General features: G+C 40.4%; 1 protein-coding gene across 4 annotated transcripts in view; it reads right to left on the bottom strand.

The window, feature by feature from the left end:
• Positions 1-22,987, bottom strand: part of slc8a3 (solute carrier family 8 member 3) — a 140,671-nt gene that overhangs the window by 37,949 nt on the left and 79,735 nt on the right. For all 4 annotated transcript variants that reach the window (XM_004539939.6, XM_004539941.6, XM_004539942.6 and 1 more), the window contains one exon: positions 13,683-13,789. In XM_004539939.6, the coding sequence (XP_004539996.2) occupies positions 13,683-13,789 (107 nt within the window). The remainder of the gene's footprint in view (positions 1-13,682; positions 13,790-22,987) is intronic.

Raw genomic sequence — 22,987 nt, 5'->3', positions numbered from 1 at the left:
GTTTCATTTTAACTTCGCAGTGATCAATTAGCATTTTTTTTAAAAGATATTAGAGTATTTTTATGGGTGTTTATTGGAATTATTGACCAATAGAATGTTAATAGTAATATAAAACATGATATGCTTCAAAATGTGTCTATTTTTGTGTGGGCTATTGGTTCCCAGCCAAGTGTAAAGTGGATGGAATGAGAGTTAGCGCCTCCAAGTCTGAGTCCATCGTTCTCAGCTGTAAAACGGTGGAGTGCCCCACTCCGGGTCAGGAACAAATTGCTCCCCTAAATGGAGGAGTTTGAGTATCTGCAGTGATGCGGTTGCTGTACTGGCCTGTTGAGGTACAGAGCGAGCAAAGTGTGAAAGCACTGTCAATTTACTGGTGAATCTACATTCCTACCTTTAACTATTACCATGAGCTGTGGGCAGAGATCATGATTACAAGCAGCAGAAACAAGCTTCCTCTGCAGGGTGGCTCAGCTCTGCGAGATAGGATGAAGGAGTCTGGTCATTCATCTTATCTCCTCCACATTGAACGAACCAGTTGGGTTGGTTCAGGTATCTGATCAGGATGCCTCTTGTGCGCCTCCTAAGTGAATGGGGAGGAGGCCCCAGGGGAGAATAACTCTTGGGAATTTCTTGGGGTCCCCCCTGGATGAGCTGGGAAAAGTGGCCCGGGAGAGGAAGGTCTGGGCTTCTTTGGCCTTATGACTCAAACATAGATAAATGGAGTGGAGACCAGAAAACACGGGAATGCATAGATTTTGAAAAATGCAAGACAATAGGGACAAAATTGCATACACAGCAATTTTGTCCCTATTGTCAACGTCTGTAACAAGTACCACCTATCATACATGCTTATTACAAACTGCACAATTACTATAAAACTATTTATAAAAGAGCACTGCAGATTAACACTTTCTCAAATCGAAATATTTAAACAAATTTTTATCCATTCTATTTTCTATAACACCTGGATTTTCCATGTAATCTATCTACATATTTCCATAATTCCATTGATGTGCGATCAGATTAGGTGCAGATCAGGATCAAACTGCAAAGTGGGACACTGCCCTTGATTGAGAATATGCTCTCTTAGTGTCCTTCTGAAAAAAGGATGAGCCTACTGAGCCTATACTTGCAACATAAGAACAGTGCTATTTACAGAGATGGAGGTGGCCTTTCATTTCCCACAGTGCTAATCCAGCACTGCCTCTGGCTTTCCATTTCACTTTTCTGAGGAGGCAAATAACTCTTTTTCTTGACATACTGAAAGCAGGCGATTCATTTGAGGTCAAATACAGGTTGGCTGCTAACAAAGGGATGATAAGCTTGACTTTTAATGCAAGACAAAGAGCAGGTACATGAAATTCATTGAGTCATAGAGATTTATGCAGCCCGTGACCTCAGCAAAGGGAACGTAATGAGCGTCAAGTTCATAAGTGGTATGCTCTTGGTTCTATCACGTAGGACAAAGCAGATATTATTCATAGGATGATGACATGGAGGAGACTGTGTGGAGCATCACATGGTCTCTAGTGGTTAGTCTAGTGGTTATGGAAATAAAGCAAATCTCAAAGAGATGCCATTTTAAACAATTTAGTCTGGGTATAATATTACAGTATTGTGGTCACATGTAAAGGCCTCATCCACACATACACTTAGTCTTGCTTCTTTAATGAAGACAACTTTTTCCCTTTACACACAAAGCTCGTGAGTAAAACATTTTAGATGCAGGTATCTTCAGAAACACAGAGAAGTGCAGGAAAATGTCGATGGCTGGAAAGCTGGTCACAACTGAAATAATCTGAAATGGTTCCCAAACGTTTTGAATTAGTTTCTAATCAAATGGTGTCTAGCTGTAACTCACCTCTTAAGTTAGATGTCTTTAGCTATTTCTGGGTGCAAACTCAAACAAAGACTGTGGCATCACTGAGAGTTCAAAACGGCCCCAATGCTTCCATCTCCAATAAAATGTTCAGTGTGGCTGTTGTCCCGCATGTTAGTTTAACTGAAAAAGAGGATTTATACAGTTTAACAGAGTAAGAACTTAGCAGGAGGTTAGCTTGTTGGATTTTTTGACAATATTAAATTACCTCTACAACTTTTGCATATTCACTGTTAACTACCGTGCCACTCACAGCTAAAACTGCTACCAAAGCCTACAACCATGGCCAATGCTAATGGTACTTTTTTCTTCTTTCTACACACACTATTCCTACCGCTAGTTAGTCTCCCAAAGGCGAACTGTGTTTGCAAGACATTAATTTAGAAAACACACAGCAGATGTTTCAGATTTGGTTGAGCATCACATTTAATTTCTGGCTCAGGCTGATGTCAGTTTAATTTTGTGCAACACATAAGTGTCTCATACCACATCAAACACCTCCTATATATGTATTTGTATTCAACATGATAATGTTCTACAGCACAAATGTCTTTATATTCTCAGAGGGCACTTGCAGCAACATTTTAAATTGTCTATTTGAACTTCACGTGTCCTAGCGTTGGTGATCTGGCCTGAGCATCCCGCCACAATATAACTCACCCCTCATTCGGAGGTAATGAATGTGTGTGCGTGTGTCTGTGTGAGATGGAGAGAGAAATCTGGAAGAAGGACCCGGCCAAGCTCAAAGAACAGCATGTGAAGTGCCCTTAGATGCCACAAGAGCTCACTCTGAGCGAGGCGCCTGACGGGTGGCACATTTCCCAACGATGGGCATGATTTGAATGAAAAGTGGCAGGGTTGGAGATGGATTACCACAGGGAGGAGAAGGGAATTAATCCTCTAGCCACGCACGCACAAACGCATTAACACATGCAACAAATGTAGGGGATAATAATATACTTTCATCACAAACACGCTAAAGCCAGGAATACTTTCTCCCTGATTCTGTTTTAAACAAATGCAAGAAACACACTCAAGTGTTTGCTCCTACACAACACACCACAGTACATGAATGATGACACTGCCAGCCAGTGCTTTGTAGCACACTTTTTGCAGTGTCATTTGAAGGTCCCACACTTTCAAGTCTACCCAGGATGCTCCACCCCTCCTCCATCCCCTTTGCTCATATACTGATGTTTTTCCTGAAACATTAAAGTAGCTTATTGTTTCCTCTGTCCTTCCTTTCTTCCTGAACATATCAATTATTATCACGTCTTGACTCCAACTGGCCAAGTTTATAATGGCTTTAGATGTCAGGAAGCAGACTGTTTGGGTATGATTATTAATTTGCATCTACTTACCGTAGAAAGCTAGATTAATTAGTTTGGCCAATTTTATTTGCAACTAGTGCTCAAAAGACTTGTTAATTAGTCTTTTAAAAGCAAAAATACATATAATGTGAAGATGTGACCTTTTTTGTTGTAAATATATATCTTTGTATTTTTGGACTGTCAGAATGAACAAACTTGACATTTACATTTGACATTTTTGAAACATGCTATGAGTCTGATTGCATAGAAGTCTATGAGAAATTACTCTACAGCCACTTTGATGTAATGCAAGAGTAAAACCTTCCCAGCTGGTCGCAGTTGGTACTTTCTAGTCAAATTTTAGTACAGCAGGATATTCGTTTTGCAGATTAAGCTTCCATTTTGTGCAAAATAGACTATTAATCAGGGTATGAGTTAGTGCATGGGTACCCTGAGATTGACAAGTCACTAGTACAGGTAATCAGTATCCATTGCGTTTTTTCCTAAATCTGTAAAACAGTGGTTATTAGATAATCAAACCAGAGGCTAAAGGTGAAAATTAGCCTTTGTTGTCTCAGCAGTGTAAAAGTCACACTCTATGCCGTCCTGTGAAAACTAAGTGCACCCCAGCTGCTTAAACAGGAATTAAGAGGGTAAGTAGCCAAGTGCTTCTTCATTAATTGATTATCAGCTAGTCTCACCATCTCTATAAAAGCAGAGGTGCTAGAATCTTCTCAGGAATGGATGTGCCAGGAAATTCACCCTGAAGTCAGACTGTGCAAAAAAACCCCAAGACCTACATTGCACAGTCTACAGGCCTCGGTTAGCATGTTCAGTGTTAAAGTTGATGACAATGCAATTACAAAAAAGTCTGAACAGGTATGGCTTGTTTTCAAGTATTGCCAAGAAAAAACTCTTCCCTCTAAAACATCTGGCTGCAGGGTTTTGGTTTGCATAGCTGCATCTGAACAAACACAAAGACCTCTGGAAAAGATGAGACCAAGGTGAAAATGCCACATTTAATAAAACCAAACACAGAATATCAGCACTAACACCTCATACCAACAGTCAGCACTTTGGTGAAAGGGCTGATCATTTGGCTTGTTTTGCATCCATAGGACCTGGGCGCTCAGTTATTGAGTCGACCACAAATTCCTCTGTATACTAAAAAATTCTGGAGTCAAATATGATGCCATCAGTCCAACACCTAGAATTTGGAGAAAACTGGGTTATGCAACTGGACAATGAACCCAAGCACGACAGCAAAATTACAACAGAGTGGGTGAAAAATAAAAGAATCTAGGTGTGTAATGGCACAGTCACAAGTCCAGATCCCCAAAGACTGGAATACTGTGGTGATGATGTGAGATACTGATAAGCCAAGTTACTGTAAAGCTGATTTTAAGTGAATGCTGCTAAAGATGGTTCTGTAAGTTCTTGAATTCTTGAGGTGTACTCAGTTTTTCACAAGACTGCATAAAATCTACCTTTCTGTTCTTTCTACCTTGCTGCTAATGCTTTCATTCCTGTGAAGAAAACTTGAAAAACATCTGATTATAAGCAGCACTCCACAACAGAAACCGCGCCAGGTTCAATAGTGATGTCTCCAAACGCGACTTACTGCTTTCTATCAGATGTATTTTACTGCTTTGGCCTGGATTGCTGCTAATTTAATTAACGTCAACAATCCAAAGATTTGTTACTTTATATAATTTTAAATAAGATTCCATCATTTTTGAATGTTACAAGGGACATTCAAGTGAGTTTCACTTGAGTTTAATAGTTTAATGCTGCATATTTATCTGGTTTACGCACATAAAAAATGGCAGAATTAACAATTAATACTACTTAAATCAAATGTAACATATGCCAAAAAAGGCAAACATTTGTGCCAAATCAACGACAACAACATAGCTTTGTTGCATATTACAATATGTGTGTTTTAGGTGAACATCCATTCTTTATTATTCTACAGAAGCCCTGGCCTAACGTCTCCACACATGTCTGACATGAATATCGACATGCCTGAAATAAAACTCAGTGGACTGGGAAGTGACAAGTCCTAATTCTGCAGCTTGTGTTGTAGCCGCGTAAGTGGACTGGCTGGACTGGCCACCTCACCAAAGGTGCTAATGGTATTGACCACTTCATTGTGAGTTAGGGAAGGGCATTGCTAGAGCTGGCAGTAAACAACTCCAGACTGACAGGTCAGGGTGACTGTTGGCTTGATTGCTTTCATTACTCAAACACTGTCCAAAGTCTGACCCAGCATCAGCGCCCAGCTTCAGCACCCCCAAAAATGAATCAAAGCACCCCCAAAGATTTCTTACTTTTTTGACAATATTTGCTGTTTGTGTGACACACTGCTAAAAATATAAAAAAGCATACAGTACTTTGTTGAGACATAACATTTTAGTATAGATACCCCCCCCCAAAAGCTGCATTTAACCTTCAGTTACTCTTTATATAGTTAGGTAGGAGTCAGACCATGTTTCTTTTTAGCTGAAAAACATTACACCAGGTAACCTGGGTGTAAAAAAAACAAAACAAAAAAACAAAACAAAAAAAACCTTTTCCGGCGATGTTTGCTACCCTACAATCTGTCCTACACTGTAGTAAAATCAGCGACATTTGACCATCCTGTTGCTCCCATTGAAATGTATACAGCCTATTTAAAACCTAAAACTTAAAATTGTCCGTAGCCTACTGTTGTTACCACTGTCCTGTTTTAAGGACAGTGGTAACTAACTAGCTAACTAACTAGCTAACTGACCGAATGCCCATTAACCTTAGAACTCCTGTTGTGTGTGTGTTTTGGGGCCACCCTGGGGCGCACACATGTCAGTGCGCCCCAGGGTGGCTGTGGCTACAATGTAGCTTGCCATCACCAGTGTGTGAATGTGTGTGTGAATGGGTGAATGACTGGATGTGTAAAGCTCTTTGGGGTCCTTAGGGACTAGTAAAGCGCTATACAAATACAGGCCATTTACCATTTTTTTTTGTACAGAGAGACAGCCAGTTCTGTTGGCTTCATCGGGTGATGGCCTCCAGCTCGCACTGGAACGGTTCGCAGCAGAGTGTGAAGCAGCGGGAATGAGGATCAGCACCTCCAAATCTGAGGCCATGGTTCTCAGCCGGAAAAGGGTGGAGTGCCCACTCCGGGTCGGGGATGAGTTCCTGCCCCAAGTGGAGGAGTTCAAGTATCTCGGGGTCTTGTTCGCGAGTGATGGGAGAAGGGAGCCGGAGATCGACAGACAGATTGGGGCTGCAGCTGCAGTAATGCGGACACTGCACCGGTCCGTCGTGGTGAAGAGGGAGCTGAGTGTAAAAGCGAAGCTCTCAATTTACCGGTCGATCTACGTCCCTACCCTCACCTATGGCGACGACCTGTGGGTAGTGACCGAAAGAACGAGATCGCGGATACAAGCGGCAGAAATGAGCTTCCTCCGAAGGGTGGCTGGCCTCTCCCTTAGAGATAGGGTGAGAAGTTCGGCCATCCGGGAGGGGCCGAACGAAAGGAGCCAGCTGAGGTGGTTCGGGCATCTGACAAGGATGCCCCCTGGGCGCCTCCTGGGTGAGGTGTTCCAGGCATATCCCACAGGACCCGGGGGCAGACCCAGGACACACTGGAGAGATTATATCTCTCGGCTGGCCTGGGAACGCCTTGGTGTTCCCACGGATAAGCTGGAGGAGGTGGCTGGGGAGAGGGAGGTCTGGGCCTCTTTGCTTAGGCTGCTGCCCCCGCGACCCGGCCTCGGATAAAGCGGATGAAGATGGATGGATGGAGACAGCCAGGTTCATAATGGATATAAGGGAGTTTTTGGGGTTTTTTTTTTTTTAAAAAAGGAGCCACATTCAGGTAAAAGTGTAAAATCAAATGATCCGTCAATCAAGAATAATGTTGGATCAGTGTTTCAATATTTTTTTATATTGAATTTATATTGAATATTTTATATTTCTTTATACTTTTATTAGATGTTCGTGTGGTTTGGTTATTTTCCTTTTGGTTGAAAGTAAACTGAGAGAGGACTTTTTGTTAGTGATCTTAATAGTATTTTTTTCATATTAATGTAATTTTTCATCTAATTGAATACAATCTATTTGTGTATGATTGTCAGTCCAAAGAGGAAGAGGAGAAAGAGGTGAATGTGAGGAGAAAGTACAAGGTCAGGAAGAACCAGGTAAGAAAACAGACAGGGAACAGTGACAGGCAAAACAGAAACTATTAAACTGACAAAGAGAAAAAACCTTATTTTACTCATACAGTCTGGAAGTTGTGTTCTCCCTATATTAAAGCTGCTATACAGAATCTGCAAAACAAACTGGTTTGAAACATTTTTGACCCTCTTTAACAACATTCCAACATAACATTATAATTGATCACGGAGATTAAAATTAATAATATATTTTTATGTGGTTCAGCCACAACTCTACTAAAACCTCAGCCAGTAATAGGTAGGCCAACTTTTGAACCATCCAGTTGTCTGTATGACTGCCGCTGTCACGGTCCTGGGTCGGATTGACCCAGCATTTTGAGTTTTTTTATGTCTTGGTTTATTTTTGAATTATGGATTGTTCTTTATGTTTCTCTGGTGCTTTGTTGGGTTTTATGACGAATCTGTGTTTCAGTTATTTTGGTGTGTTTTTGCATTATGGATTGTTTTCTTATTCTCTTGTAGGGCTTGTGGTGGTGATGATGATTATTAGTTTCATGTTTCTGTTTATCCGTGTTTAAGGATTTGTTGTTGCATGTATTGTTTGAGTTGCATGTGTTATATTCTGTCTGCGTCTTTGTTTAGTGGTTTCTTATTTTCTGTTTTATTGTGAAGGTCTGTCTCATGTGAGTGTGTTCAGTTCTACTGCTCCCCCTGTCTCGTTAGTCCAATTTCTCCCAGCTGTGTCTCCCTCCTGTTGCCCATTCCCTGATTACCACCCTGTGTATATTAGCCCTGTGTTTTCCTGCGCTCAGTGTCGCGTCGTACCCTCAGATCCTGCCTGTGTGTTCCAGTTAGTGGTTTCATGTTTGGTTTCTGTTCTGTTCTGTTTGGTGCCAGCAATAAAGCTGAGGTTTTCAGTTACATTTCCATCTCTGAGTCCTGCACTTGGATCCACACCTCCACCTGCCCGCACACAGAGCCCTGACAGCCGCAGTACGTGCGCCACATTTGCGCGCTATCAGAAAGTGCCAAACGGTGCCCTGGTGGAGTGAGGAGCTGTAAGGAGAAGTAGAGTGCTCTGTTTATATTCTAAAAATGTTTTAAGCTAGCTTGTTTCAGAGATTCTGTACAGCAGAATGTGCACACATACTTTTTACAGTGTGTACCACCTGATAAAAATGTCAAGCTCTCCTAAGTACCACTATGAAAGAATGAAACCCATAAATCTTACAGCACAAAATTAGTATTATTAAATTAGTAAAATTAGTGTCTGCAGTAAATATTTTTATTTGTAATAATTTATTCTGTTTTGGGAGTGTTTTTTATGTATCTGTATTATATTATACATAAACATTAAAAGAGAATCTCTGTCCAAAAAATGCACTCAGTTTACTTTTTACTCACTATGAGCATCATTCATTATTCTCCCCCAGTAATTAAGGTTAGGATATGTATTTTTTCTTTTTATTCCAATCCATTCTTCTTTGGCAGCATTTAAATAACCTTTATCAGATTTGATGGTTTTGTTACAAACTTTTCAAAAAAGTGTTTTGCTTTTCTTTCACAAATGTGGGGATTAAATTGTGTTAAAATGTACAAAACAGTGATGTCATGTTTTGAGACAAGGACCCAAGGACAGAGAGACTTGATGAATTTAAGAATCCTATGATTTATCTTGCCTGGCTGGGCAGCTCTCTGGGTGCGCAGCACCCCCAAAGCTCTAATCCTAGAATCGCCCCTGGCTGCAACAATGAGTGATGTCACTGTGAAGATCAAAAATCTAACAGTTGTTTTTTTGTGCTCCTAGTTTGATCATCATGGGAAGGAAAGAATAAAGAACTAAGAGCTAAGTTTGTTGTTGTTTGATGCAAAGGCTGCGAGGAAAATGGAGCAAGGCTGTTGCATATGAAAAAAAGGGCAACAAAACAAAGACTCTCATAGAATATTCATCAATTCTGCTCCTACACTACAGCTTTAATAAGGAGAAAAACAAACCCAATCAGCCCCACATCAGCGGTTATGAACAACAATATAATCGCTACATTATATATGAAAACGGAGAAATTATCATATCATCCATATCACTGTGATCCAGCAGCACCTACTATGGCAGCAGGAGAATAGTGTATATGTAACCTCTAAAACACTGGTGTGTGCTTTCTCTAATATCAAATCAAACAGATTTCATCAGCACGGGCACATTCATAAAAGATAATCGTGCACGGGAAATAAATAGAGAAAAGCTTTTTCATTACCTCCTCATCACATATAGATCAAACATTTATTACCCTTGATCAAACATTCATTACCCCGTGCATTTAAAAAAGTAAGTAGACAGAGCTCACATTACTCACTGTCAACACGGTCTGCACTTTCATTGTGTTTTTATCTTTCTAGTATCAGAATTAGTAACACTTTAATCAGTCTGGCAATAAGTATACACAAGTATGTTTAATAGAAAGAAATTGAAAGAAAAACATGCATTGAATATTTTATAATCTGCATACAGAAACCACTCAAAAGGTTTCACTTTCTTTCCCTTCAGCCTATGGCCCAACAAAGCAGCTGTTCTGATTTCTTTAGACTGAACCTGGCCATTGGCATGTGTCCTCCTCAGCTCCAGCCGTCATTATCCATCTTCATCTCTCCCTCCATCTGAGCAGATAGCTCGCTCTTCCTCCACTTCCTCTTCACCTATTCTGTCTGTAACAATCCTCACTTGTGTTCACTGCAGTGAACCCAGTAGTCCTGCAGTAGACCTCGACCGTTGGAAGCAATAAAAAACAAACGCACAAGTGATTTAAATTTTTTTTTTTTTTTGCATTAAAGCACCAGGAGGCACCTACTGCAAGGTCTAATCATATTTACAGCAATCTATCAAAATATATTTATTATACCTGTCGATACAAATGCTTCCAAACGTCTTTACCTCCTTTTAAGCACCTGTCTCTTTAAAGTTTTTGGCTTTTTGTTTAATTTTACTCATGTTGGAAGAAATATTATACACTACTAAATATATTTTTGTGTTGTTTTATATACTAAATGCTAATTTGTGTGACTAATTAGTGAAATCTTGTTCAGATTTGATTTGATACTAATGAATGTATGTGTCACAGGTTTTATTGACAGCTTAAGTGTGCATGTTGAAGCTTATTTTATTAAGAGAATATTCAAAAACTAAGAGTGGACGTAAAGGAAACGTTATACAGTAGATGCTTCACCAAAATTTTGCACTAACTATTTGGGAATTACACATTGTTTTATACAGAGTCTCTATTTTCAGAGTCTTAAAATGAACTTGACAAGCTAACATAATTTTACATATAAGAACTCTTTTTAATCATCTTTGCATTCAGTGACTGTCTGACATCTGTGATGCTCTGCCAGGCTTTTACTGCAGCCACTTTCAGCTCCTGTTTGTTTGTGGGTCTCTGTGCCTTCATTTTGTCTTCAGCATGACCTTTCCGTTTTTTGCCTTGAGAAACTCTTGGGTTACTATTACAGTATACTTTGGGCCATTATCCATTTGTACTGTGAAGCCCAATTAGTTTTGCAGCATTTAGCTGAATCTGAGCAGAGATTATATCCCTGTACACTTCAAAATTCACCCTACTGCTTCTATCAGTAGTCACATCATCGATGAACATTAGTGGCAGCCATACATGACAATGCCACAACACTGCTTCCACCATGTTTGAATAATCTTCACCTCATGAGCTGTTCCTTCCTGTTCTCTATGCTTTGGTTTTCCCATCATTTTGATACTGGTTACTCTTGGTTTCATCTTGACAAAGATTTATTTATTTATTTTCATAACTGTGCAGACTCTTTTCGATGCTTTCTGGCAACGTTTAATCTGGCCTTCTTGTTCTTGAGTGTAACCAGTGGTTTGGACCATGTAAACAGACACCCTGTTGTGTGTTTACAAGGCCAAAGATCATCTACCAATTGGCAAGTCCGTGGTTGGCTCCCTTCCTGCATGTGAGTTTGTGAATATTACATTAAAAGTGCTTATGCACAGAGAAAAGCACATAAGCGATTGAAGATTGTGGTAAAAAGTGCTTTGGTTGATCAAATAGAGCAGAAAGACATAATTAGGGATGGGTATCGTTTAGGTTTTATCCGATACCGGTGCCAAATCGGTACTTTTGAAATGGTGCCGGTGCTCAAACGGTGCTCAAACCGGTGTTTAAAGAATGGAGAACACAAAATTGGTCCAAAAACCTCTCATGTTCAGCTGTTTTTTGTAAAAAGATAACAATGTTAGCCTTTTCTGCAGCTATGGGGCATATATGGTATCACTCTTGGCTGGAAGCAGTGCCTAAACAATGGAAAAAACACAAACTTTGTCCAAAAACCTCTCATGTTTAACTGTTTTCCACTTTTTCTTTGGTCATTTTAGCCTTTTTGGCCAGGGTGAAGGGAGCATCTGCCATCAAACAAGAAGACAGCTGCATGTAGCTACGAAGGTGTTTGCTAGTTCACCTTACATGCATTAATGTAATAACGTGGTTAGCCTACTCAACGTAAATTACACACGAACAACATTTAGCTACTCACGCAGAAAAGAACGGCTGCTGCTGCATCATCATCCGTCATCATTTCTGCTACACTGGCAGGGCTAGGGGCCAGGACTCTCCTCTTCGTGTTTTTGGGGGATGTTGCATAACAGGCAACCCACCCACAGTAGATGCGCTCGGTGTGAGGTCTCACAGCAAGCTATCAAATACGGCGCATTTCTGGGCTTTTAAAAAAACGCTATGCGTCGCCAGCTGTTTCATTGGATTCTTGGTGTTACCTCCTTTGACAGTATCACAGTATCAGCTTAAAGCACTTGTTGCTGCTGAGTTTGCATATTTTGCTGTGAAGTACAGCCAGACTTTTGACCGCTTCGCCTTGGACATTTTTAATCTGTAGCTCTGCTCTAAAAGAGCGTACGTACCTGGGCCCGCCTACTATCCTCGGAAATGTAAAATGATTGGCTAGAAGTGTATCACAGCTCAGGAAAAAAAAAGCACCGAAATAAAGCACCGAAATGTGCGCTGCTTTTCGGTCTGGTTACTACCGTTTATGTCAGAACCGGTGCCATCATGGCACCGGACACCGGTACCCATCCCTACATATAATTATAGTTTATTTTTACTATTACATTCACAATTGGGATAAGCTTAAAGGCAATCTTACAAATTTAAAACAAGATGCTTGACAGACAGCTTGCATGTGTGCGTATGGGGAAAAAACCCCTGCAACAACACAGAAATGGAATTTAAAAACAAGAAGCATCACAGAGCAGCGGCAGAGTGACGCGGCTGTCACTCATGGAGACCTGCGTAGTAGCTGCTCTTCATCATGACTCTGAGAACATGGGAAGCTGGCGCACAGACAGTGCTGCCAGACCCAATAACGTAAACATAATGAGCTGTAGTGTTTGGAGGGAACAGCCAAGTGTTAGTTTCTGCACCCTCCGCACCAGCTTGTGAGCTTCTCCCGTTGCCTGGCCTTGAGCATGGTTAGATAACACTGCATTAGATAACGGTGCACAAAACTTAAGAAAATGCCTGTTGGCTTCTTTCAGCACACATTATCAACAACAAAAGGCAACAAACAAAACTTATGACGAAAACTTGCTCTGATTTGGATTCTTTTATCTTACTTTTATTCTCTTATTCACCTTGTTGCAAAAAAAAAAGTTATGCTTGTTATACAGGAGAAGAAATATAAGAAGCTAAGAGATGCACATGTCCTCATTATGAGATGCTATGATAAAAAACAATGTTTAAAGCTCACATAGTTTCAGGTAAACTATGAAATTCAAAGATTCCTGTGAGTTATTCTGTCTCACAGCAAAACAAAAACCGGCAACGTAATTTCACCAACAACGGCATGCTTGCATTTTTCACTCAAGCAAGAATATGGTTAAAAATAGCTACTAGTAAAACGTGTCTTTGCATAATAATGGCTACTTGCTCCTTTGAGAAGGTAAATGAAAGCAGCTCCTAGACTCCCTGTTCTCTTTTTATGCAGATGATGATGCTGTCTGGGGAGACTGTCATTACAATAGCGATGGTGTGATTTTGCAGCTGTTTTTATTTATTTATTTTTTTGAAAGAATAGCTGAGAATGGGCGTAAAATAAAAGGAGGGTGTCGTGAGGTGAATAGGGCGCCAATGTCGTAGAGTAGTGTAATGAAAGAGTAGGTGAAGCAAGAGGACAGATAAGCAGGGAGGCTATAAACAGTGAGATATAATACAATGACAATGTAAGAAGATAGCAAGAAGAAACTGAGGGAAAGAAGGGAAGTGGTTAAAAAATAAATAAATAGAGACAGTACTGCACCTTTTTGCAGACTCATGTCTACCATGCGAGGTTCGGCCAGCTCCAGGAAGAAGTTCTTGTTTTTCTCATACTCCTCATCATCAATTATTTTCACGTGAACAAATTTGCTGCAAGAGGGAGGAGGGGAGGAGGAAGGGGGGGGCGTGAGAGAAAAAAGGACAGAAAAGGAGAGAGAGGGGAAAGAGAAGAAGAAAAAGGTTAATTTGTGATGGAGGGACACAGGAAGTGTGCTGTAAGTAGGATTAATAATCAGCATGGAAGAAAGGTTAGGAGGTGGAAGGTCAGCTTGCTTTGGACCAGCCTGTCTGTCAGCAGCTGGACATGACACACACACTGGTTTCAGTGAGCTCATTGGCTACAACGGGTGTCATGACAACCACATTTATCACGTCGCCAGACACAAGTGGAACGAGTACGAGGGAGGTGGGGGACGTTGAGAAGCACTCCACGGCAGGGCAGATAAAAAGAGCACAATGAACTGAAAACAGCAGCGTGTAATCACTCGGGTTGTAAAATGTGTAAACGAACATTTCGCAAGGGCAAGAAGGTGAATGAAGGATAAATGAAAAAAACTGCCACTACTACCTAAATTGATTTTTGCGGCTAGGTGTTTCAGTCAGAACCCCTTTAAACGAGATGGCCGGCTGGACACAGCGAGAGCTCGGCCACCTCTCGAGGCACAGACGTGGCAGAGGAAAGAGAGAAGCAGCTCGTTGCTGAGTTCACTGCTCCGGTTTGGGGAGAACACCCCTTTAATGAAGTGGAATGTCTGGAGGGCTCAGGCTCCTTCTCTGGAAAAGGACTGCTTGTGACTTCATCACACAGAAAAAGCTCAATATGGCACCTCAGCCCCAGCAGCGTTCTCACCACTGATCGCCCTAATTGATCTTTATAAAGAGTTATCGACAAGCGCAGGCAATTAAGTGGTCAGTAGGTACCCAGATGCCTCAGTGACTTGCCATATCGCAGCACGAAGCTCCTCGAGGAAAAGCTCTGTTGGATTCAACGGGATTCACGAAAACAGCTCATCGCACATTGTCTGGTGCTGGAAAATATAAGCAAATTCAAGTCTTGCTGCATTCACTACATCAAGGCCTTGAAAGCATTCCCTGCAAGCACAGACAGGTCAACAATACTCAACGGCGACGCTGCCGCCCCTCAGATAGGGATGACACACTTCATTATGCGTCTGACATCTTCACAGGAAGACGCTTTTCGTCTTGATCGGCCAAAAAACACAATTTTCCGCATGTTATTTAGGGAAAGTACTTGGAGAGCAGGGGTTCAGCTAATAAGATAAGTAGCAGGGAAGCATTCATTATGGATAGCTGCTCATGTATCAAGTCAAAAAGCAGCTCCCTCTCCCAAAATCCCGCTGATGTACTTCCAGCACCATGACATGTAGCGCCGCTTGTGTCAGTCAAAGCACTGACACGCACAGAAGTCTGCCGCACAAACCAGCATGCTGCACACATGCCACGCATATAAAACTCCTAATCCGAGCATCTCGAGAGGAATGAAAATGCATAAGTAACCTTGCTGTAATGTATAGCCAAATTCCTGTCTCTGCCCGGGGTATTTTCTAGATCTGAATTTGAATTGCTGCGGGGTGTGAGCCTACAGTTTCAACCTGTTAGCACAAAGAAGATCCATGTTTGTCTTTCCCCCTCTCCTTTCACATTAGATCAGCAGGTGAGACGTCTCCAGTGCTGTGAAAAGCGCCTCAGTTGTCATCAGGACTGAAAGAAGAAAGACCTGGAGTCTGATGAGCAAGTGGAACACGGCAAACACACACACACACACACACACGGCCTGGCTGCTGTAGGCAACGGTAATCTGGCCTGACATTCACAGCGAAGCTACAAATGCAGCCTCTCGATTAATCTAATCCCACATGCAAAAACCCCAAAACAGCTACATAGTTAATGACGCTGAGTAAAAATGAGCTACAGGACCCAGATTCCCAACTTTCTCTACGCACTTACTACAGTTTTCAAGCCAAGATGCTATCCTTGCTCTTAGATCCTTAGGTTAATTTAGAAATAGGCAACAAGTAATTAGACAAGTGAATTTTTTTATGCCTTAAACCTAAAAGAGTCACATTAGACACAATAATCTTAAAGTTATTGGATTTCTGCACTGCTTAAACCTAATATAGTAGAAAATCATCTGGAAAAAAAAAATCATATTTAATTTTCCATGAGTTTGACCAACCTGACAAGGGACTGATGCCAATGAAAATGATCTTCTAATAATAAATGACCATATTAGTGTTATTGAATAACTTCTCAAAGAATGAGTCACATTTAGCAGGCAAATGAGTAAATGAGATCACAAAATTAATTTCTTTTTGTTTGTGTTGATAACAGAGTAAGCATCATGCTTTTGGAGCCTCTTCAACTGAAGTCAATAATAACCTTTCTGCATATTGGATACTACACTCCTGCAAACCCAATAGGCTCTGGTTTTAGGCTTTTAAAAATCTAGGCCAGGGGTCTCTAACTCCAGGCCTCGAAGGGCCAGTGTCCTGCAGTTTTTAGATGTGTCCTTGATCCAACACAGCTGATTCAAATGGCTAAATTCAAATGGCCTCAACATGTCTTGAAGTTCTCCAGAGGCCTGGTAATGAACTAATCATTTGATTCAGGTGTGGAGACCCAAAACCTGCAGGACACCGGCACTTGAGGCCTGGAGTTGGAGACCCCTGATCTAGGCAATGAAAGGAGATTTTATCCAATCACAAGCCTGTTTAGACAAGATCAGTACAAACCATAATATATCCTTCAGCATAAATTAGTACAAAGAGGAAAGAACATGAAGAAAGAAAGACTTTGTAGTGCGGTGGGTTAAGTAGCGGACTTTCACCTGGAAGAATGGGGTTCATTTCAGAACATGTGTTCATATGCCCAGGCTCGTCTGGTGGGAGTGTTTTATCTATGTTTTGGCCTATAGGATTGCTGCAACTTTTAAATGGCAAATGTTGAGGCTCATTGGTTGAGGCTCAAGAAGTAGCGCCCCCTGTATTAGAGTTTGCAGGGATGGTAATAGCATAGGACGAAGGTAAAGGGGCAGCTATGGACTATGGTTCACTCCTCTGCGAAGTTATACACTTTTCTCAACTGCTGGTTTAAAAAACTAAAAACGATTTGTTTTTTATTGTAAAAGACTGTGGTTTGGTTTTAAACACACACCTTCACATCAGTAATGCTTTATGTTGACAAGTTAGAAGTGACAGCCCTGTCTCACTAATGCCACAACCTAGTGTGTCACGCACCACCGCCAAAGGACACCTTGTGCGTAAGCGAGACACAGTGAGCAAGTGAGAAAAAGAAGAGGAAGGGTGAGAAGATAAGAGATAATAGAAAAGGAGTCCATACAATAAGTCCTTATTATAAGTTTGTATATGACTGGTGGCAAAAAAAAGGAAAAGAAAATATCTGTGTCCTGCAGTGTTCCCTTTTTCTAATTTAGAGTAATATTCACACCCATGGCACACACTTCACAAAGCATCGCAATCATAACTGCCGACAGGCTAAATATAATCACGCACAAACCTATACAGTGCTTAACAAATTTATGTAAACATCTGTCGTTAAAACAAGACAACAAATGTTTTGGAAATCTGTCAAAAACTCAGTCATGTCCAGAGGGCCGGCTCAAAATTTGGTTATAACAACATTAATTCGGTTTTGTTATTTGCAAAATAAATACCATTATTTTTAGTTCTGAACAAGTCAGAAATGAATCATACATAACATTCAGCCACTAAAATGACTCACACAAACAATTAATTTTGGTAAGTAATTTGGCATCATAATAAAAAATAATAATAACACACTCGACTATTTTTATATGCATTTTTTGCAAAATGGTAAATTTGAAAATTCATGGATAGCATTAAAAATGTCATTCAGATTAAAAGACTAGTACACACTAGTAGGTTAAACATTATTTTGGTAATTACCAATACTGTAGGACAGCTGTGGCATAAACCTTAAACTGGGTGGGGTTTAATAAATTTGTTAGACACTGTGCATGACATGAGATTTGTCTGTGAAAATTGTCAATAATTCGTTCATTCAGGCAGGTTGATACAGTTTGTGTGAGTGCATTGTCAAACATCTGCTGTGCACACTGACGCAAACCAGAGTGTTTAAAGAGAAGTTTTAATATCGCCTTTATCTACAGGGAGTGGTGTAACAGCAAAGCTTTGGATTGATGTGTTGACATAAAAGACACAGAGGGTTTGATAAAGTGATACAGTATACACAGACACACAAAGTACTGTAAGCTTCTGCTGCTCTGGTTTTATTTATAGTTTTTTGATACATTTTTTGAGTATGAGCTGCTGTGATATTAGTTTTTCGGAGGTGTAACAGGTATTTTCATGAACCAGTTGAGATGTGATTATCTAAACACTTATCTTTAGTCAATCTTTATGCAGTTAGCTTGACATGCACATTACAAAGGAGAAAAAAAGCAGCAGAAGTACAAAGACAAATGCATAGTGTTGATATGCAATTTCATATTAGTAATTTACTATATTTACTGACATGTAACAGAGAAATATGTGTGCAAAATACCAAGAAACAACAATTCCATCTGTTAAATATATTAAATGACATGAGAAAATGGTACATGGCTTCAAATGAAGCTGCATGACATGGAAGTAAATAGTGGATGTTATTCTACCTTTAGTTATAAAAACAGGCTAATAGTGATAACACAGGGACAAAGGTGGCAGATGGTGGCTTTACACATTAGCACAGGATGCTATAGCTTAATATACAGTAGTGTGCAGCAGTCTTGAGCCACCCCTCATTTCTTTCTATTTTGCTGCTAAGGAGCCGGACTTTTTTAACCTCCTAGGACCTGGCGTCCACATGTGTGGACATCACATTTTGGGTTGTCTAGACCAAAATACTAAATTTTGCTCTACAAGTGCCTGATTATAATTATACTGATTATACGAGGACATTATACTGTCACTGTTCTATCGAAATTTAAAGCAAATGTCCTCATGTGGATCTCATTGTTCTCAGAAAATACAAAATCAGGTTAAAAATAATTAAATTAATCTTTGTTTTTACATTCATCAGGTCCCAATCAGTCCAAAGAGCAAAGAGACATTAAAAATGCATGCCATGAAAGAGCTCAGGTTTTAGGAGGTTGTGATCTTGAGCGGTAGTTCTTCAGGCTTTTTGAAGCATTTTTTCTTTGGACATTGTCGGCCTTTTCACTCATTTTCATTCCAGTCCTTGTACATGATCATTTTCAGAGGAATGTTTTTTTGTTAAGCCACTCAATACTGACCTATGAATCATTCAAGCATAAAAAAGGCACCTAACTCAAGTGATGCACCAGTATTGTGCCTGTATATTACAGTCAAAGAAACAATTTTAAATGTTATCTTTTGGCACTTTGTTACCAGCAGCCTGCTGCAAAAATGTATAATTTGGTCCCTTTTGTTTAACTGAATCAATGAAAAATGACAAAGGTAACACAGCTTGACAAGCATAAACAAATATTTTTGCCCCAACAAGGTGATTCTTAAAGAGATAACAGCCAGTATATCTCAGTATACAGTATATCTCTGCATGGTGTGTAGTGTGTGCTTCAAAAATATTATGAAACTGGTCAAGTGGAGGACAAAAAACAGTGGCAGTCCTGAAAAAAAAAAAAAAACTATCTAGAGTAGATGAGTTTCAGAACAGTATCTGAAAGGTATGTCCTCGATGGGGAAAAAATCCAGCAAAGACCTGACACAGGACCTGACAGTTGCATCTGGCCCTTTAGTTGATCCATATACTGTTCACTGAAATGGTCTCAGTGGAAGCATGGCTGTCAAGAAGCCTTTTTTAAGGAAGGAGAAAAGGGAGAAAAGGCTGAGGAGTGCCAAATTACACAAGAACTGGGCTGAAATTCACAGGTAACAGGACTTATGGAGTGATGAATAATTTGAAATCCAAATTGTCAATATGCAGGAGAGAGATACAACTGTGTACAGCCATCTCTAAAACACGGTGGAGGTTCTGTCATAATTCTTGGCTGCTTTTTAGCGAGCGCTGAAGAGATCATACGAACACAGAAACATACAATCAGATATATTAATCCACCATCTAGAAAGCATCCGATTGGCATTTTCATACTGGCAGAGCACTTAAATATTATAGAGAAGGCAAATTTACTGATGAGCAGGATCTGAAGGTTTATGTATATGGTGGGGGAAAAAATTAAGTAAATATTAATAAGCAGTTTAATGTCAGTCAGAAAGGCTCTACTTTTGGTACATGACTGCGAGCTGCGAGGCTAGAGCAGGATAGAACTTATGACTCAGGAAACAAAGTTTCTGTACTTCCTGTAACTCTCAACAGATTGTGGTTCTGCACTGTACTTACAGTAGAAAGGCAAGTAAGCAAGACAGTCATTAAGTATATTACCTATGATGCCAAACTAATCCTTCAATGATGCTATCTGTAGCAAGTGGCTTTGATCCTTGTACCCCCTTACTGCATCCCTTTACTGTTCTACTTCTATGGAAATTGTGTTTGCTCTAAAATGTGGAAAAAATAATAAGTCATAAAGCTCAAGTATGAAATTCAGCAAAAATAACATAAAGTTGAATCTGCTCAGTTCTGTGTCATTGAATATGCATTCTTTGTTATGAAATAAGAAACACATCATGCAGGAAAGTACAGCAGAGTAAAAATGATGTCAGTCTTCGCACCAGTGTCCTCATTTGTTAAAGTGAATTACCCTAATGTGTCAGAATTAATGTGATAATGATTTATTGATGCTAACATACTAGACATGACGCCCTTAAGTTGAGTATTAGTGTGGGAAGTGCCAGTGGGTAATGACAGACGATTAGAGGGTTCACACCTCCGCTGCACTGGGCTGCCGGGCGGCCAGCAGTCTCTGTGTTCCCCAAGTCCAAAGCAGATGGAGAAGAGGAAAAAAAGAGGGATGGAGGGGGGGGAGGAGAAAAAAGTAAAGGGAATGAGACATGAAAGTGGAGGTGGTGCAGGGAGCCAAAGAGAGAGAGGGAGAAGAGATGGAGAGGCTGATACAGAGTGCCTCTTTCTCCCTCTGTTCTGTGGCCAAAATCCACACTGCGGCTGAAATTTGCTTTAGCTGCCACCTCCTCTCCATTTTCAGATGCCTCTTCTTCGACAGCAGATTTACTGTTTTGGTCTCCTCGCTGGCTTCGGTTCCACAAACACTAAATAATACAACCGCTCAGAGTGTGAAGCCACTGTGGTGGAGTAACACATCAGAGGAGGTGATATGTGAGATGTGTGATATCCAATCTCCAGTTTGACTTTTTGCTTGTCTGTTGGTGCAGACTGACCCTCAGATTATTGCTCAGCTTTTCAGCAAAGTTCTCTCTTTTTGAGAAAATCTTTGGAAAGACTCGGGTACTCAGGCAGCTGAAAGCATTGCAATTAAATGTGACCCTTTTTTTTTCCAGGGTCGTCCTTCTCTATAAAATACCTGCTAACACCAACCTGCTGTCTTTCTGGTTTAAACTAAAGACAGTGTGTCCAAAATGTCTTTCCTCTGTTTCCATCGACTGAGTTGCTTTTTCACCCTCACGCAAGGCTGCTTTTACACAGCATGCACGAAGGGACTCGAGCAGGGTTTTTAAACAGAACCCATTACTTCTACTTCAGTGGAGCAGCCCTTGTTGGTTGTAGGATTGTGAGAAGTTCACTTCCTAAAAAGTTTTTGTAGTAAACATCATTTGAATATTGCTAGAGGTAAAAGCAAACATGTCATAAAAGATCAGTAAAAACCAAATATTCCAAAACCAATCTCTTTTCCTTCGACAGATCTTGGAGACATCTCCGCACAAAATACCAAATAAAGCGAAGCCTATAAAGTCAGGGCGAGGACAAGGGGGGTGAAAAAAAGGCCCGGTGCCCTGTGGGAAATCAGTGCCTTAATTAAGCAGGCCTGGTTTCTGTCACCAAGCACAGGGATTATGGGCCTTACTCATTATAGTCCTGATTATTGCTTTTCCCCAGCAATCACAGAAAAAAAGCCAGTAAACACATTTGTCAGTGATTTCTTGCCAATCTGACAAGCTCACATCAGATTTAATACTCCACACCCAGCAGGCCTACATGACTGGTCTTCCTCTTACCCTCATCTTACTTTCATTCTTTTCATCCCTAAAAAGAGATCAAACTATACTTGACCTACTAGTAATCATCCCAAAGAGCAAAAGCCTTGATAAACAAAGAAATTGTGACTGACCTGCTTGAGTCAGACATCAATCTTATACAAAATCAAACAAAACTGAAAGTCTCTAATTGGCCGCTTGCAAATTTGCTGGACAAACTTTAGCCAGATGAGCTTTGAGTGGGAGTTGTTTAAGGGAAAACGCATCAGAGTTCGTGCAGTGGTGCCAGATGTTGTTTGAATAATACATGCGTCAAAGTGACTCCCAGTTTAAACAGTGCACAGTCGATTCAGGAGGAGGGAGAAAGCAATTTGGCCAAATTTACCAATACTGAAGATGTGATGTACTCCCTGTTATGTTCACTCAGTGTGAGGGGAAGGGTTGGCCTTGTATGTGAGAGACAGTCATTCATCCTGAGAACCCAAAGTCAAGCCCCCGCTCTGGCAAACACCCTCCCTTCTTAAGTGTCCTTGAGCAGTTCATGAAGGGTGTGATCACACTAGAGGCAGCGGTTGTTTGTAGAGAGAAATTGATTTCAGTGTTTATACAACTAATGTTTTAAAAGGGGCATAACATTCACACACAAATATGCACTCTGTATCTACAGTACTGCCAAGGGACTTGCGTGGTGATTTAGAAATAATACAATAATCTTTAATGAAAAAAAGAAAATGTTTTTGAGTTTCTAGTTTAATAATGCATTGTAGATTTAGTTCAGTCATTTGGACCTCTGGTGGAACTTAGCCCTGTAAAGCCAGTTCAGGTCATTCTATTTTAAATCAGTTCAATTCAGTTCCCATTCTATTTAAGTCCAATGTATTTATAAAGCACCAAGTCACCAACAAGAGTTGATGTACTATAAGGTAAAGAGCAGACCCCAGCAATTAGAGGACCCCCTATGAGCAAGCACTTGGTGACAGTGGGAAGGAAAAACTCTCTTATAACAGGAAGAAAAAAAGGGGCAGCCAAGAGCAGTTGGGGGTGAGGGGTAGAAAAAAGGACAACAGAATGGATGAACATCCTTACTAAGAAAAAAAACATCAATTTGCATATATGAGTTTAAATTTGTATATAATTTTTTAAACTGTTTTTTCATCCTAAACAACAACAACAACAACAA

This window comes from Maylandia zebra, linkage group LG19 (assembly GCF_041146795.1).
Source record: "Maylandia zebra isolate NMK-2024a linkage group LG19, Mzebra_GT3a, whole genome shotgun sequence".
NCBI lineage: Eukaryota > Metazoa > Chordata > Actinopteri > Cichliformes > Cichlidae > Maylandia > Maylandia zebra.
The sequence above is the reverse complement of the archived record's forward strand: the minus strand, read 5'-3'. Positions and strand labels throughout refer to the sequence as shown.